Source organism: Hemiscyllium ocellatum, chromosome 8 (assembly GCF_020745735.1).
Source record: "Hemiscyllium ocellatum isolate sHemOce1 chromosome 8, sHemOce1.pat.X.cur, whole genome shotgun sequence".
In the NCBI taxonomy this organism is placed as follows: Eukaryota; Metazoa; Chordata; class Chondrichthyes; order Orectolobiformes; family Hemiscylliidae; genus Hemiscyllium; species Hemiscyllium ocellatum.
The window spans coordinates 91,015,812-91,032,152 of NC_083408.1; the positions used below are offsets into that span (position 1 = coordinate 91,015,812).

At 40.9% G+C, this 16,341-nt stretch overlaps 1 protein-coding gene across 3 annotated transcripts in view; it reads right to left on the reverse strand.

Moving 5' to 3' along the window:
- The window catches only part of itpk1a (inositol-tetrakisphosphate 1-kinase a), a 236,456-nt gene that overhangs the window by 61,260 nt on the left and 158,855 nt on the right, over nt 1-16,341 (reverse strand). For all 3 annotated transcript variants that reach the window (XM_060829353.1, XM_060829354.1, XM_060829352.1), the window contains exons 4-5: nt 9,212-9,337; nt 4,525-4,642 (exon numbers count right to left, since the gene is read on the reverse strand). In XM_060829353.1, coding sequence (XP_060685336.1) covers nt 4,525-4,642; nt 9,212-9,337 — 244 coding nt within the window. The remainder of the gene's footprint in view (nt 1-4,524; nt 4,643-9,211; nt 9,338-16,341) is intronic.

A 16,341-nucleotide genomic window follows, 5' to 3' on the forward strand; every position in this document is an offset into this window, starting at 1 on the left:
ATGTACATTCAAGTGGGTTACCCTGTCAAATAGTCCAGGAAATCTGCACAGCCCAAAGCGGTTATCTAGACACTGTACATGAGGAAAATATACAGCCAGAACCAGAGTCACATAATCTGTTTAACTGCAAAGTGAAACAGCAAACATCAGCTCTTTTTTTGATTTTAAATCAAAAACCTGATTAAAACAGTCTGGATTTTTATGCGCATGACTGAGTGTTCTTGCTACATGGTCAACTGGCACTCTGCAGGATGCAAAGGTTGATGGCTACATTCCGTCTGGAGTTAACAAGGAAAAGAAAACGGATTAGAATCAGCAAACTCTTCTCAGCAACTAAAAGCGAGCTGTGACAGCCCCCAGGAAGGGAAATCAAGCCAGCCAATCTTTCAAATAACATTTAAAGCAATTCAAACCGATTCTGCTTCCATCCTAATGCTCATTACTTGACTTCCTTTTGAGGAAGATCAATACCTCTCACGTTTCCTTCGTGCGTCACATTCTATTCATAAGTGAATTTTCTGCAGTTCACATCTTTCCTCTTTGTCATTTCTTGTGGATCATTGCTTAACATTAAGAAACAAATCCACAGTTGGCAATCATCCCATCTTTGTCAAGCTAGATGACGCGAGAGCACTGGGTCATTCATATAAGACACTCTGAAATAATTTACAGAAATGGATGACGTTAACAATGAATTCAAATAATGCCAATCCTTGCTGATGACTTTACATTAGTAAAGTTCAGATTTGGGATGCTCTTTTGAGCAAGTGATTCTATGAAGTAATCACACTTGAAAAAGATTCTCATCAGCACAAGAATAATCTAATAGAGTCATACTGTCATACAGTACGGAAACATACCCTTTGGTCCAACCAGTCCATGCCGAACATAATTCCAAACTAAACTAGTCCCATCTGCCTACTCCTGGCCCATATCCCTCCAAACCGTTTCTGTTCATGTATCCAACCAAGTGTCTTTTAAACAGTGTAATTGTATCCTCATCCACCATTTCCTCAGGAAGTTCATTTCACATGAGAACCAACCGCTGTGTAAAACATTTGCTGCGATTTTTTTTTAAATCTCTCTCCTCTCAAAAATGTGCCCCCTAATCTTGAAGTTCCCCATCTTAGGGAAAATACAACAATCATCGACTCTACCTACACTTCTCATTAATTTATAAGCTTCTATCAGGTCATCCCTCAACCTCCCATGCTCCAGTGAAAAAAGTCCCAGCCTATCCAGCCTTTCTTTATAACTCAAACTGTCCATATCCAGCAACATCCTGGTAAATCTCTTCTGAACCCTCTCCAGGGAATATCCTTCCTATAACTGGGTGACCAGAACTGGACACAGTATCCCAGAAGAGACTTCACCAATGTCTTGTACAATCTCAACAGAACGTCCCAACAATCCAAAGAGTTATCCTTTTATTGAGCACTTGATCCAGTATTCAAACCTATCTTCTACTAACTTGAACCTTGAATTGTTACACATTACAAAAAAAAACAAAATCACCACTAGCCATCATTCGCTAATGACCTTTACTGGCAAAGTGCTTTAGAGTGAAAGAAAAAGGGAAATCCAGGACCTGAATCAGAATGATTCTTGATGTTTATTTCCAATCCATACACATTTAGGAAGCCATTTTCCCTCAGATGCAAATGAAAATCCAAGGAATAAAGTGGTTTCCCCCTTTTTGGTTGCATATAAACTATTATTGCTCACATGAACATGCAGGGAAACACACCCAACAAGGCTGCAGTCAGCCTATAACATCAGTGTTTGCTTCATGTAAATCACACAGCATCTTATTCTGGGCCTCTGAACCCAGTAGAGCACTCAACCGTGTCCCACTGTTTCTAGCCAACTTAAACAAACCATGAGATTCACATTTCATTTCAATGAACTGCAGATTTTCCAATCAAACAAACGCACACTAGATTGATTTTGGATAGGCCTCTGGCTATGGTGAGATTTGTTATGGCGTCTTCAGTGTATGATACCCACGAGCAACTGCAGAGATGATATCTTGTTTAACATTCTGCAAGATTATGTGCACTGTATTTAGTCTGAGATTTTCGCTGCTTACACCGTTTATCATTTGGCAAGCTTTAGCATTATTCTTTGCAATAACATTCACTTAACCCTCAAATCAACCTGGTCCCAAGGAGAGCTAATTATTCCATTCAAAACTTAAAGAAAACATTTTCAGATATGCATTTATTGACAAATCAGTCAAAATGACTGCAGTTGTTTAGCAACAGGCAAATAACATAAGTTTACAGTTGAAAAGAAAAGATAGAGAATGATCCCATCCTTCCCTTACCTCTGGTCTATCACTCCATTTTGGGTTACACTTTATTTTAAATTAATATTACCCTCAGTCATTACTCCCTAACTTGTTGAAATGCTTTAATTCACAAAAGATCTGACAGTCGCCTGCGATTTCTGAGTGGTTTGATATTCCAAATCTATTTCCCAAAAGCACGCAAATTTCCTACTCCCCAAGGTAGCACAGTGGCTCAGTGGTTAGCACTGCTGCCTCATCGCACCAAGGATCCAGGGTCAATTCCACTCTCGCATGACTGTGTGTGGAGTTTGCAGATTCTCCCTGTGCCTGTGTGGGTTTCTTCTGGGTGCTCGAGTTTCCTCCCACAGTCCAAAATGCACAGGTTAGATGGATTGGTCATGGGAAATGCAGGGTGATATGGGTAGGGTAGAGGGGTGGTCCGAGTAGGATGCTCTTTGGAGGGATAGTATGGACTTGATGAGCAGAATGGTCTGCTTCCTCATTGTAGGCATTCTATGATTCTGTCAAAAGCAGTTACTTTCAAAAGGCCCAGTCAGTCTTAAACACAGAAAAGGACTTTTAAAAAAGTGCTATACTTAATAGACTTAGTGCTGAGGTTAGCCATGCTGAGCAGAGCAGCAAAGCATAGTCATGGCAGGGTGAGCTAGATAACAATAAACAAATCAAAGTCAGTCACATTCACACTGTGACGTGCTCTTGTCAGTCAAATATTACACTGCACAGGGAGAAACGTGGATGGAAGTGCAAGGGGACAGGGTGGAGAAAAGCAACAAAGTTAACTACAAATGCAAAGCATCCAAGTTAAAGTGCAAGGAACATAGGCTAGAAATGAGGTGTGTGAGAGGTGACCTTAAATGAGCCCAAAGAAGTGGGAAAGGTACCATATTTTATTGTTGATCATGCGTAGATGTCAACCCACAAATTTTTGCGTTAAAATCTGTGGTTAAAGAAAAAGCCTCCTGTAAAAGCAAAACGCTACAGACGCTGGAAATCTGAAACAAACGTGGAGAATACTGGAGAAACTCAGTAGGTCTGTCAGCATCTGTGGGGAGAGAAATGGAATTAACATTTTGAGTCTGGTATGAACTTGTTCTGAGGTAAGGTCATCGTCTTGAATCATTAACTCTATTTCCACAGATGCTGATAGAGCTGCTGAGTTTCTCCAGCACTCTCTGCAGTTGATTCACCTTCTACATAATATATGCAGTCAATCTAGAATTATACTTTAAATTCTAAGATTAAGACAAGGTGCATGGACTCAAACAGCCTCTTGATTTAAGGGATAAACATACAGAGAAAGGAAGGATTTTGCAGCAGATAATTTGTTTTGCATGTTTGACGGAGGGCAAAATGCTGGTCAGGATATTTGGGTAAACACCGTTGTTTGTCTTGCAATACCATCAGAGGAGATTGTCCATCCAGTATAAGGATTTAATAGTTTAAACACTCAGAATCCAGACAAGCAGGACATGTATGCAGTGAGGGAGGACAGGATGAGAGTCTGGAAGGATTCAAAAATCAAGGACAGCAACCTTAATATTAATTCACTGGGTATAGGGAGATAGTGGAGTTTGAAATGAACAAGTACAGTGCAAGGGTAGGACATTGGGTAAAATCTTGTGCCCTCTTCTGAGACACGTTCGGTGTCAGTGTTGACATCTAACCAGGTAGGAGGGTGGTAGTTAGGGGCTCCACCTCCACCCCTGATTAAGTGAATGGATTCAACTGCCACATGCTAGGAGCTGCATTATACAGAGGGACAACATTTCTGATGTGAAAGGATGGTAAAAGTCCACATGTGGGTACAACGCTGGATTCGACAACAGTATTTCAAAGTTTAGTTGCTGTGGATTGAGCCTGGCATGGCTCCTAGGAAGCTCTAGACCGTAGGAAATCCAAGAAAAGAGTTGACGGGGTGGTTCATGCTTGCTGGAATTCACTCCTCACAGCAAGTACCTTGATCATTCTCACAAGGTAAATATTGTATTGCCGTCTCCTGCAAAATAATACAACTGCCTATGCAGCAGCATCCCCAAGTTTTCAATAAGATTGGGACAACTCCACTGGGAGGATTTAGAACTTATAATGTCACAGAGAACAGGGGCTTTGATAAGGTGTCAAATAACTCTTATTATTCAGGTTAATAACATGTCTTTTATAACAGATAATTAGCAATTCGCTTTGAGTTCAAACAAGATGAGTAAATGATATACCTTGCATGTAGCTTTCAAGTCTACGGATCAGTTCATATGACCTGCATCTGTCCAGGAGGGTCCTGATTGCAGGCAGTGGGTCCAGAATGATGGTTTCTGGGTGAGCATCAATATAATCCTGAAAGTACAGACACGGTAGTTCAGCACCTATTCCACAACATTTCATGCCTCACATTGCCCCACATCCTCATCCCGACAACTCAACATCCTTCCCTAAAAGTTGCGTGCTTCTTGATGCCCATTTTAGTCCCACATCTCCTACGTTGAATTGCTCAAGGTGTGGCCGTTTGGCAGCACACGCTCATCATTAAGTCCCAACTGGTGAGCAAGAGTTGGCAAATCACTGGGGATATCTTGATGTGCACCTTCAGAAGGATACACTCATACATGGAAAATGGCCAAGTTTCCTCAGGGTGCCAAGGCCAGTTGAAGCAGTTCTATTATTTAGATCATCTAAAGTTTGTGTCAGTGGGCAGACTTGGGCCTTCAGTCTATGGTTCAGCACAACCAGATAACATAACTGTCAGTTCAGGTACTCAAGACTCAATATGATGCTTGAAGAACTCAGTCTTGAAACTCACAGGATTGCAGCAAAGTACAAACTGAAACTCTTGGCCTCAAAACATTTTTAATTTTTATTTGAATGGTGTAAGTATCACTAGTAATGCCAGCATTTGTAGCACAGCCTGCATCGTTACATGTGACTAGCTTGCTAGGTCATAAATCAGAAGGCAGTTGAGAGTCACATGTAGACCAGAGCAAGTCAGGATAGCAGATTTTTTTCTCAGTGAACCAGATGAATTTTTAAATGACAGCCAATGAGTTTCACGGTTACCATTACTACTGCCTGGATTTCAATTCTGGGATTTTGTTCTTTTAAATTTTTACTTAATTGAATTGAAATTCTACCAGTTGCCATGGTGAGACTAGAACCCTGTGACCCCAGGGCATTAGCCTCTGGGCTACCGACATTAACACTTCATCATCATCATCTCCCATTTGGCATTGTAGAACAGACCAGGTTGGGACTGGGCAGAAGAGGAAGGTGATTCTCAGAAACCACTAAAGAGAAGGAAGAAAAGACATTCAGTAGTCAATGGGAATGGGAAAATAGGAAAAGAACTCTGCATAGAGGCCAGTGGTGCTTGAGAGAGTTTGTCAAAGGAATGGGGAAACAGGAGAGGATGAGTGCCATAATGTGGGTAACAGGGGAGGCAATGGCCTAGTGATATTATCACTAGATTAATAGTCCAGAAACTCAGCTCATGGTTGAATCTGGATTCAATTTTTTAAAAATCTGGAATTAAGAATCTACTGACAACCATGAAAATGTTGTCAATTGTTGGAAAAAACAACTGGTTCACTAATGTCCTTCTGCCAAGGAAATGTGCCAATCTCTCCTAGTCTGGCCTACATGGGACTCCAAACCCACAGCAATGTGTGGTTGATTCTCAACTGTCCTTTAGCCAATTAAGGATGCTGCTGACAGCCTCGTCCTGTCAATGAATTAGAACAAAACAAATTTTGATACAGGACCCCAGGATGCAGCACAGTGTTCCAGCAATAACCAGAATAGGCAAAACTACAAGTCTGAACATCACACCAAGTGGAAATTGCCTCCAAACTGCACGTTCGAGCAGCAAATATTGAGTTTGACTGAATTTCTGTCCCTCTACACTAACTGGCAGATATCCCGGTGAGCTGTGTGAAAAGCAATAGCCGCTCCCCATTAATCTTGCTTGCGGTTGCCTCCCTGGGGCAAATGATCACAAAAACCTGTTTTTTCTCAGCTCCCTCAGGGAAAGAAGACATTGAATTAGGAGCAAACACTTGATTTTATAAAGAGAAGGTAGAGGAAGGAGAAAACCACACAGATTGTAGGGAAAGCAATAAAAAAAAATTGTACTTGGGATATTTTCTATTTGTTTTGGACAAAAAAAATAAGCACAGTGTAAGGGCTCCTGTGGCCCAGAGATAGTGTTCCTCTGGGTCTGGGTCATAAAGTCCAGGTTGAAGGCCCACTTGCTCCAGAGGTGTGTCATAGCATGTCTGACCAGGTAGATCAGAAACCTCTAAACTGCTAAATGCAGCAGCCAAATGGGGAAAAAATATCAAGCAATAAATCAGAGTGCTGTCTGTGTTAAAGTGGGGTACTGAAAAAGCACAGGTCAGGCAACATCTGAGGAGCAGGAGAACTAATGTTTCACGTAAGAGCCCTTCATCAGGGATGAGGCTAGAGTGTCGGGGGGGGGGGGGGCCTTGGCTCACAAGCCTCATTCCTGATGAAGGGCTCTTGCCTAAATTGTTGATTTTAGGCAGGAGCCTGCTCCTTAGATGCTGCCTGACCTGCCATGCTTTTCCAGCAACCCACTCTCAACTCTGACCACCAACATCTGCAGTTCTCACTTTCTTAAAGTGAAACACTCAAATAAACGACATAGTATACAAGGTTTATTTGTTTCATAAAATGTGGTGTCAAAGATTTACTGCGTGACTGAATAAACCAGACAGCTCAGCAAAATTATGGAAGATAAAATTAAAATCTGAAGACATTGGGAGGAAAGAGATCACATCGTTGCTGTTATTGAGGGAAGATGAATGTTAGTGGTGGTAGAGGCAGTGGTGAGAAGATGAAGAGGGGGAGTAGGAGTTGAAATAGTTATTAGAAAGACATATGTGTCAAACTTTTACACAATCTAAAAACAGAAAGATCATAATTAATGATTTTCTTCATGCGAAAGAGAAAACTTTTTTTTAAACTGGCACTAGACTTACACCAATTAGCGATAATACACTGTTGGGTCACCAATTCATCTCTAAAGTGGATCATGAAGAAATGAAAACTATAAAAACTGGACTTCAAAGGTGATTCCAGAGCGGTACGCCAGCCTCAACAGGCTCAAGTTGAAATCCAGCACGGTCTTGAGTCAAGGCCGGGTACGGGCTGGAGGCTTGGGGCCAGCATGAACTGGGTTTGAAGGACGGTTGTTCTGAACTTCTTAATTCTCTATTTTGTAATTTATTCCGATGATCTATAATGTTGGACTTCATATTTCTTTATTTTTCTAATTTGCTTTTGTGGAAATTGTGCTGAAGAATCTGTAGCTAGGTACCTTGTATCTAAGATAGCGCTGTAAGTGGCGACTTGTAAACTTAAGTGTACTTATCGAGTACATGTGACAATAAAGCTAATTCAACATCGGGCTAAGTAGATCATAAATAGCTGACCTCAGCTAGTTGGGCACTAAGGCTAAAATGGTTCTCTGTGCTTTGGCATTGGGAACTACCTGGGTGTTGTCAGATGGCCTCTGTCTGAACATCTGGCAATGGAGGCTTGACTGTGGCCTTTCTTACAGCTAAAAGGCTTCAAAACACATAATCTAGTCTCAACACTTGAATATCAGCCAGCTAGACAAGCAAGAGGGAGGACTGGTACTCGAGAATCATGTCCAATGGGGAATCAATGTCTTCAGAAGCAGCAGAACATGGGAGGTAGCCAAGCACATTTCCTCACGCCAATGAGTCATAAAGATAACTTGGAAAAGTAAATTATGGACAAATCTAATTAATTATTGGTTATTTGTCCTTCCATCACTTAGCACAGGACTGAATTATTCATAGAAGCATCAAGTTTCATTAAAATTATATTTTATTAGATTGATGTGCTATAACATTAAATGAATCCAGCTGTGCTTCGCTTTTAAAACTGCAATTCTCTTTTGACATGGGCCTTTTTAAATGCTCGCTGCTCAATTTTAAATATTTTCATTTTACACCAAAGGAATGCCATTAGCAAACAGACCGTCCAGCTACAGGCCATGTCACTCTGTAGTGGAAAGCCCTAACCAAGAGAGACATGTTTCAATGGATGTCACCAGCTACTTTTCTCCCTCAATTAAAAGTATAACTGCAAAGCCAGTTTCCCTTCCTCTCAATTAAGAATGCTTCCCTTCTTTTTGAGAGGAACCAGACAATTTCTTTAACTGTTTGGGCCTTTAAATTTCTTTGTATGTTATGCGTTTATGAAAATATAAAGATGCCAACTTGTGCATGGCTGCTCAGCTTAGAGGACTGTAGGTGTCCTCTATAAGCAAACAGTGATGAAAAGTGCATTTTTCATGTGCTGCCCATTAAAAACAGAATAATGCAGTGATAGTATGCATGTGCCTTTATTTGCCTTTCTGCTCAGGTGTAATAGTCCTGGTGTGAATGTTATTAAACATAAAGGGACAAGAGATCACCAATTGCTTCTATTTTGGAATGGGGTTAGGGTTATCAACTCTGGTTGACTATTTTCTTTGTGATTTATTTATGTCTCCAGTAACCACACACAGACACCGCACCCCCTCAACAACCAATTCACTAGCCCCACCCCCACCCCCACTAATCTTGATAGCTAAACAGCCTTTCTTATCTCTATCTTTCTTTGGTAAGTGTTAAACTCCAAAATATTCAAAGGAAAATAAAAGAAAATCATTTTCTTCATTGCTCCAATGATGCTACCAGGATTGTTCACATCCACATCCAGAGATTAGGCTGAACTCCTGGAGACTTCCAGGCTACTCCTGGAGGGATGACAATCCAGGCTGGGGCAGAGGTGATGCACAAACTGCTGCCCCCCACCCCCACTTATATTTTAACAGGGAATCTCCCATTGTGCGTGTGCGCGCCCGCATAGTGTCCTCACCTGAAACCTCTGCACCAGTTGCTGGGACTGGGCATCGTTTTGGTCCGCCTCCAGAATGACATCAGTCAGTTTGTGGATGATAACATCAAGTGGTCCCTGCTCCTCGATTGGTTTCTCCAGGTCCAGCTACAAGACAAGGACAAATTGAAAAGATTTCAGTTTTGCTTTGAACCATTGCTTCCCTCTTCCAGATCACTGGCAGGCTGCACTTGTTACGAACACAAACACCAGGCTAGAGCATGACTGTTCCCCAAAGAACTGGGCAAATGAAGCAAAGGAAGGGCTGCTGTGACAATCCCTTCAAATTTTGATAAAAGCTGAAGCACTTGGTTGGCAGGGGGCAAACGAAATGATGCCTGGAGTGTCAACACACTGTACACTTACTGGTTGACACCAAGTCTTAAATAATGCCACTGGAGGGTCACTGTGCAGTAAAAAATTTAAAACCTTTAAAATTCAATTAAAATTTAGAACAGCCTTTGGCTCAGTGTGAGAGAATGGTGCATTTCCACATTTAACAACCTGGTGGGAAAATGGAAGTGATTTGTTACCAGCAGCCTAGGTATCATTTTAATGCAATTATGAAGTTGAGTACTATCAAATGATTCAGACAGGGAACAACAGTCTGAGTCAGAACGAGGTCCCCAAATGATCCTGACCAACAGGGTGTACGTAAGACACAGGCGCATTTAATGGATTTATGTATTTGAATGCCTTTCACCTCTCTACTGCAACGGGGAACTCATTACTTTAATATTTTTCTGATTCATTGTTCATTTCTTGAACTTCTATTACATCAATTTGTTCTGTCCCAAACGACATATTTCAATAAATTCCCAAACTCTGTGGCTAAATTGCTGAATAAAGCAGAGAGTGAGATCAATGATCTGTGGCTTGACTATTAGGGTTACAATGATCAGTCTGATCTGTATAACAGATTGCATTACATTCCTGTCTGCTTTTCTTATGAACTTAAACAAAAAGATTTTCAAAAATAATCAAGGCAGCATAAGATACACAACTGAAAACTAGTAAACCAAAGGTGGTTTAGCATGATTGTGCAGGAAGTACCAGCAAATTGGGTGAATACCTAGGATTTGAGTGCAAGGCTAATGAACGTACACACATACTGCACCAACATTTTCTTACTGAACATTCCATGCAAGACCAGGAGTGCCAGGTCCACCAAATTTATGCTACAATCTGGCTTGGAGCCTGTAATTTTTTTAAAAATGTATAAAGTTGATAAAATATGTCACCTGGGTACTTACTAAGAGGGAAAAAGCCACTAGATTTCAGAGTTTTGAACAAACAGTAAATTTCAGTGTAAAAAATTAGTACATTAATGTAATCTGCAACACATGCACAACTTACATTCTAATATTAATTTCTGGTGAATATGGGGAATAAGCCTGTGATTGACCAGCCACAGTGCACTTTAATTAACAAATGTGATCAAGCCAACTTCCAGAATTTCACAGCAATTCACTCCAAATGTTAAATGGCACAGTAGATCATCAAATCTCATTAAACATGACAAAGGTTTACAATTTTTCAGTTTTGTTCATTCGGCTTTGGAACTTCCTCTCATAAATTGCTGTATCATGGTCTGCCTCAAAGACTGCGCCTGTTCGAGTTGATCACCTTCCTTCCTGTGCTTACAGTCTCCATTGACACTGTCCTACCCCAGCATTTTCTCCTTCAAGCATCAATCAAATACTGACTGTGAGCTTTTGAATCCTCACTCACTCAGCTGCACTGAAACATTAATACTTGCAGGCTTCTTTCTGGCTTCACCTAACACAGCAGAGTTGACAGTCACACTTTCTCAGCTCCTCAGGTTCGGACTCCATTATTTAGCTGCCTGTTAATTCCAAGAATTTTGCCCTGATTCCTAACAGCAGAGATCTTGCAACTGGTCTTGATTCCGCACAAAGTCCCTCACAGAAATTGTGAAAGTGCGACTGCCTTCCCAGCACTAACTGCAGCACTCCTAACAGCTCTCAGTCATTCTTTCTCTGCTTTCTCTCACTCACTGCCTATTACCTTTGGAGATCCCCTTCAGTGACCCCCAAACTGATGTGAATGACACATTGGCTATCTTGCAAATGCCACTCCCTATTGCTAGGCCAAATTGAAACTCTTCAAAACACGTACTCCACAAATGATACCAGTCATTGATAGCCAGATTGCTCAGTACAAAAAATATAAATAGAGGATTTCATTTCTTTAGTCAGCATACCGCAATATTCCTGCAGGATCAAAAGGGAAATGCTCCCCACGTTATCTCATAAATACCTTAAAACCGTCAAGGCTTTGTGGCTACCTAACCTTCAGCTCCCAGGTAAGATCTGGCTAATCACACTTGGGGACTGAAAATGCTGGAGACTCATCAAGTGATATTTCTTACAGCTCTCCATTTGGGCAGCACAGTGGTTAGCACTGCTGCCTCACAGCGCCAGAGACCCGGGTTCAATTCCCGCCTCGGGCAACTATCTGTGTGGAGTTTGCACATTCTCCCAGTGTCTGTGTGGGTTTCCTCCGACAGTCCAAAGATGTGCAGATTAGGTGAACTGGCCATGCTAAATTGCACAGTGTTAAGTGAAGGAGTAAATATAGGGGAATAGGTCTGGGTGGACTTGTTGGGTCAAAGGGCCTGCTTTCACACTATAAGTAATCTAATCTATTACTTGATTAAAATTTGACCTATTTTTGTTTGGACACTGGACTACAATGCAGCTATAAATATGGCACCCTGGATGCACATCATCTAGTAGTTTCCTGGTCTTTACAAATTATGTAACAACAAAACATTCCTCCGTGTTCTAATCATTAGCTTTACATACTAAAGAAGCTGAACAATCCACTTTTGTAATTAAACTGAAGACCTTAAAATTAAATTACCTTTTTTTCCTGTGCACCTCTCTCCCTTCCAAAAGGCAACTCACTCTTTCCCTTCAACAAGGTGTAAAAACTGTCATTTGACTTCCAATAGGTATCATTTTGTGTTTCTTTCTCATGGGTTCTCATGGTAACCCAATGTCAATGATCTGCCTCCTGGCAGAACTTTAGTATAATCACCATACCTGTGAAGTCCACAATCACAACGAACATGTCTCACAGCTATCTGATGAAGGAGCAGTGGTCTGAAGGCTAGTGCTTCCAAATAAACCTGTTGGACTATAATCTGGTGTTGTGAGATTTTTAACAACATACGTTGTTAAAGGTCATGGTGTAATATTTTGTTCATTAGTTATTGATTCGCCAACATGATTAGATTGATTTAGGACATGCATTTATTTGAAATGTCGGAATAGCTTTTTTTGTGTTTTGTTATTTCTCTTTGCCAGCTTTTCTACAGGCATCAACGTTCGGGGGAATCTCCATGTTTCACATTTGCTCATGGGTTTTGACAACAAATGTTAGCAATTGGTACTGTCCCTTGGACTCAGTATCCATTCCAACTGCAGGACAGTCAGGTTAGGAGTGGACAGAGAAGATAATGATACAATTTTCTCTCTGTAACTCGGGGTGGGGTGGGGGGGGGGGGGGGGGGGGGGGGGGGGGGTGTGTGCGTGGCGTCTGCTGACAATTGTAGCATTCAGGCACAATGCAGACTAGCCTCGGGCTCAAACTTGTCCCTGATATCATTACATTCCTTTGAACTGGTGGCAGCCTCTACTTATCATGCAACAATGCAAAAGCAAAATACTGTGTATGTAGAAATTTGATTCAAACTCAAAAATAGTAAAAGTACTCAGCAAGGCAGGCTGCTTCTGTGGAAAAAGGAACCGAAGTAAATATTTTAGGCTGAGCAAAAGGCCATTTACATGCAGCATTTCGTCAGTATGCGAAGAGTGTGGCGCTGGAAAAGCACAAGCGGTCAGGCAGCATCCAAGGAACAGGAGAATCGATGTATCGAGCATAAACCCGTCATCAGGAATGAGAAGGTGGCCCAAGGGAGCTTAGAGATAATGGGAGCAGGGTGGGGCTGGGAGAAAGGTAGCTGGGAATGCAATAGGTTGATGAGCGTGGGGATGAAGGCGATAGGTCAGAGAGGAGGGTGGAGGAATAGGTTTCATCAGTAGCAAATAATCAACCGGCTGAGTATTTACTAATATATTCTGTTGTTACAGTAGACACATTGTCATATGGCTGGTGCTCAAGCTAAACCAAAACATGGTGGCACAGCCGTAAATTTTATTTGTCAGACATCATCCCCAAACACTTTAACTGGTCCAGAATTACATTTTTGAGAAATTCAATCAAGTTTGAAGTTTAAATATCGCACACTGTGGCATTTGACAAGTTTTAATAGCATTTCAGGAAAAGGTCAGGAATGCAATTTATTTCATGTGAGTCCTGTTGCACTTCCTGTTCAAGTCAAGCAGAAGGAAAATGACCAGGTCAACTAGCAAATACACAAGCTGCTGCACCAAATTCCTGCCACTGGATGTCATAACTGTGCTTTTCAACATTATGTTGGAGTTTGCTAGAAAGACAGCAGTCAATATGGATCAGCAGTAAAAGGTGCAGCTGAGAGAGTTTAATCTCGGTCAATCAACCCTTTGGACTTCTACTAACATTCAAACTTGATCACAGTTGATCCATTCCTTAATTCTGTTTATGCATCTTGTTTCCATATCCTGCCAACAAAAACCTGTCACATTATGGTGTTGTGTGATCTTTAGTAGAGTCATACAGATGTACAGACCCTTTAGTCCAACCCGTCCATGCCAACCAGATATCCCAACCCAATCTAGTCTCACCTGCCAGCACCCAGCCCAAATCCTTCCAAACTCTTCCTATTTACAGTCCAACAGGTTTATTTGGAAGCACTAGCTTTCGGATCGCTGCTCCTTCATCAGGTGGCAGTGACAATCACCTGACAACGGAGCAGCACTCCAAAAGTTAGTGTCTCTAAATCAACTTGTTAGACCATAACTTGCTGTTGTGTGATCTTTAACTTTGTACACTCCAGTCCAACACCGGCATCTCCAAATCTTGTCACATTACTTAAGTAACATTCCATATAGAGTCACAAAGATGTACACCATGGAATTAATCTAGTCCCATTTGGAATCACTTGGCCCATATCTCTCTAAACCCTTCCTATTCATGAACCTATCCAGATGGTCTTTTAAATGTTGTAATTGTACCAGCCTCATTCCATAATGGCACCACCCTCTGCATGAAAAAGTTACCCCTTAGGCCCCTTTTAAAATTTTCCCCCTCACCCTAAACCTATGCCCTCTAGTTCTGAACTTCCCCACCCTGGGGAAAAGACCTTGCCTACTAACTCTATGCATGCCCCTCATGATTTTATAAATCTCTATTAAGTCATTCCTCAGCATCTGATGCTCCAGAGAAAACTGCCCCAGCCTATTCATCTTCAATCCTGGCAACATCCACGTAAATCTTTTGTGAACCCTTTCAAGTTACACAACATCCTTCTGGGAGACCTGAATAGCATTCACTATTCCAAAAATTGGCCTAGCCAATGTCCTGTACAGCCGTAACATGTCCTTCCAACATGTCTGAACAATAAAGAAAACCACAGTAATCGCCTTCTTCACTATCCTACCTATCTGCGACTCCACTTTCAAGGAACTAAGAACCTCCATTCCAAGGTCTCTTTGTTCAGCAACACTCCACAGGACCTGACCATTAATGTGTATAAGTCCTGTCCTGATTTGCCTTTCCAAAATGCATTGTAATCTGAGATAACCTTCTTCACTATCCACTACACCTCCAATTTTGGTGCCATCTGCAAACTTACTAACTATACCTCCTTAGCAGTCAATGATTGTAGTCAAATTTTAATTGAAAGGATAAATTGGAAATTTTAAGATGACAAATTTGGTATTCTGGCTAAGGAAAAATGATCTATATGCCTCCAGCACGAAGAATTTAATGAAGGGTGCATAATCTATAGAAATAAACATCATTTTTGGATTTGGATTTCAAAATAGAGGTAATATGAGGGTATTGGAAACATTTGCGGTTTAAAACAAAAATCAGAGTGCCTTCTAGAACAGACATAAATCTGTTATGTTGAGTCCAGAAGATTCTAAAATTAAGCATTTCTTTTAAAATTTAGTTCAGAAAATAGCACACTTTAATTTTACAGACTTAGTTTCTCTTCTCAGTGGAGTTCAGGGGAACAGTTATCCCAGCACAAGGATTTAGTTTGAGACTCTACCTAACCAGGAGAGCTTGGTTAGAAATCTGCAGCTTATAAGAATTGGGAAAGTTTAGGATATCAAATTTGTGAAAAATTCATATTAGCAGACTTAGAACGGACGTATTGAATTGTGTCCAAAGTCCACAGCAATAAAACTGTAAGGATTCAGTTAAGTAGAAACTTAGAAGGTTCGAGATGGGGTTTAATACACTTGCACTCAAGTCATTGTAACAGATGGTGTCGGGAAACAAGTTGAAACTTTGTTTGGCTGTGTTCACTAATTGTATCTATATTTAGATAGTTAGTTCTTTTTCTCACATACTAAATTTCTCTAGGCGAAAGTGAGTACTGCAGATTAGTGTAGAGTGTGTGGTTCTGGAAAAGCACAGTAGAATTTCTCTGCTGCTTGGCAGAGAAAAATCTCCAGTTGTGTATGAATATGTTTCAGTGACTAACCATGTTAACTGACAAAACAAAATGCTCACGATCCATCAAGCTAGGTTTCATTTAAGGGTCTGAACTGTCCATTACTACCAACAGCTGGGATCAATAGAGAAAAAGGTATTTTCAGAAACAGTAAAAGCAAAATCAGAAAGATTGAAACCATTATGTAGTGGATTCTTGAGTCTTTCAAACAAAAAGAGATATTAATCTAGTAACCTTCTCACCAGTGTGGCACCCAAATACTTTCCCATAAAACACTTCAGAGATTGATCAAAAGGGATATAAATATTAAAAAGAGACTGCATGTCCTTCTATCTGTCAGACCTTCAGTTTAAATACAAGAGCAGTTGCAAAGTTCTGGTTCCTGAAAGAATTTCCACTTGTCTTCTGCAAAATGAAACAAAGGAATAGAGCTGTTGAAAACATGCAGGGTATGTACTTTTTCCACTTCCAAGTTGTTCCTTCCACCTCCAAACTTCCACCAGTTAGTGACATAGATACA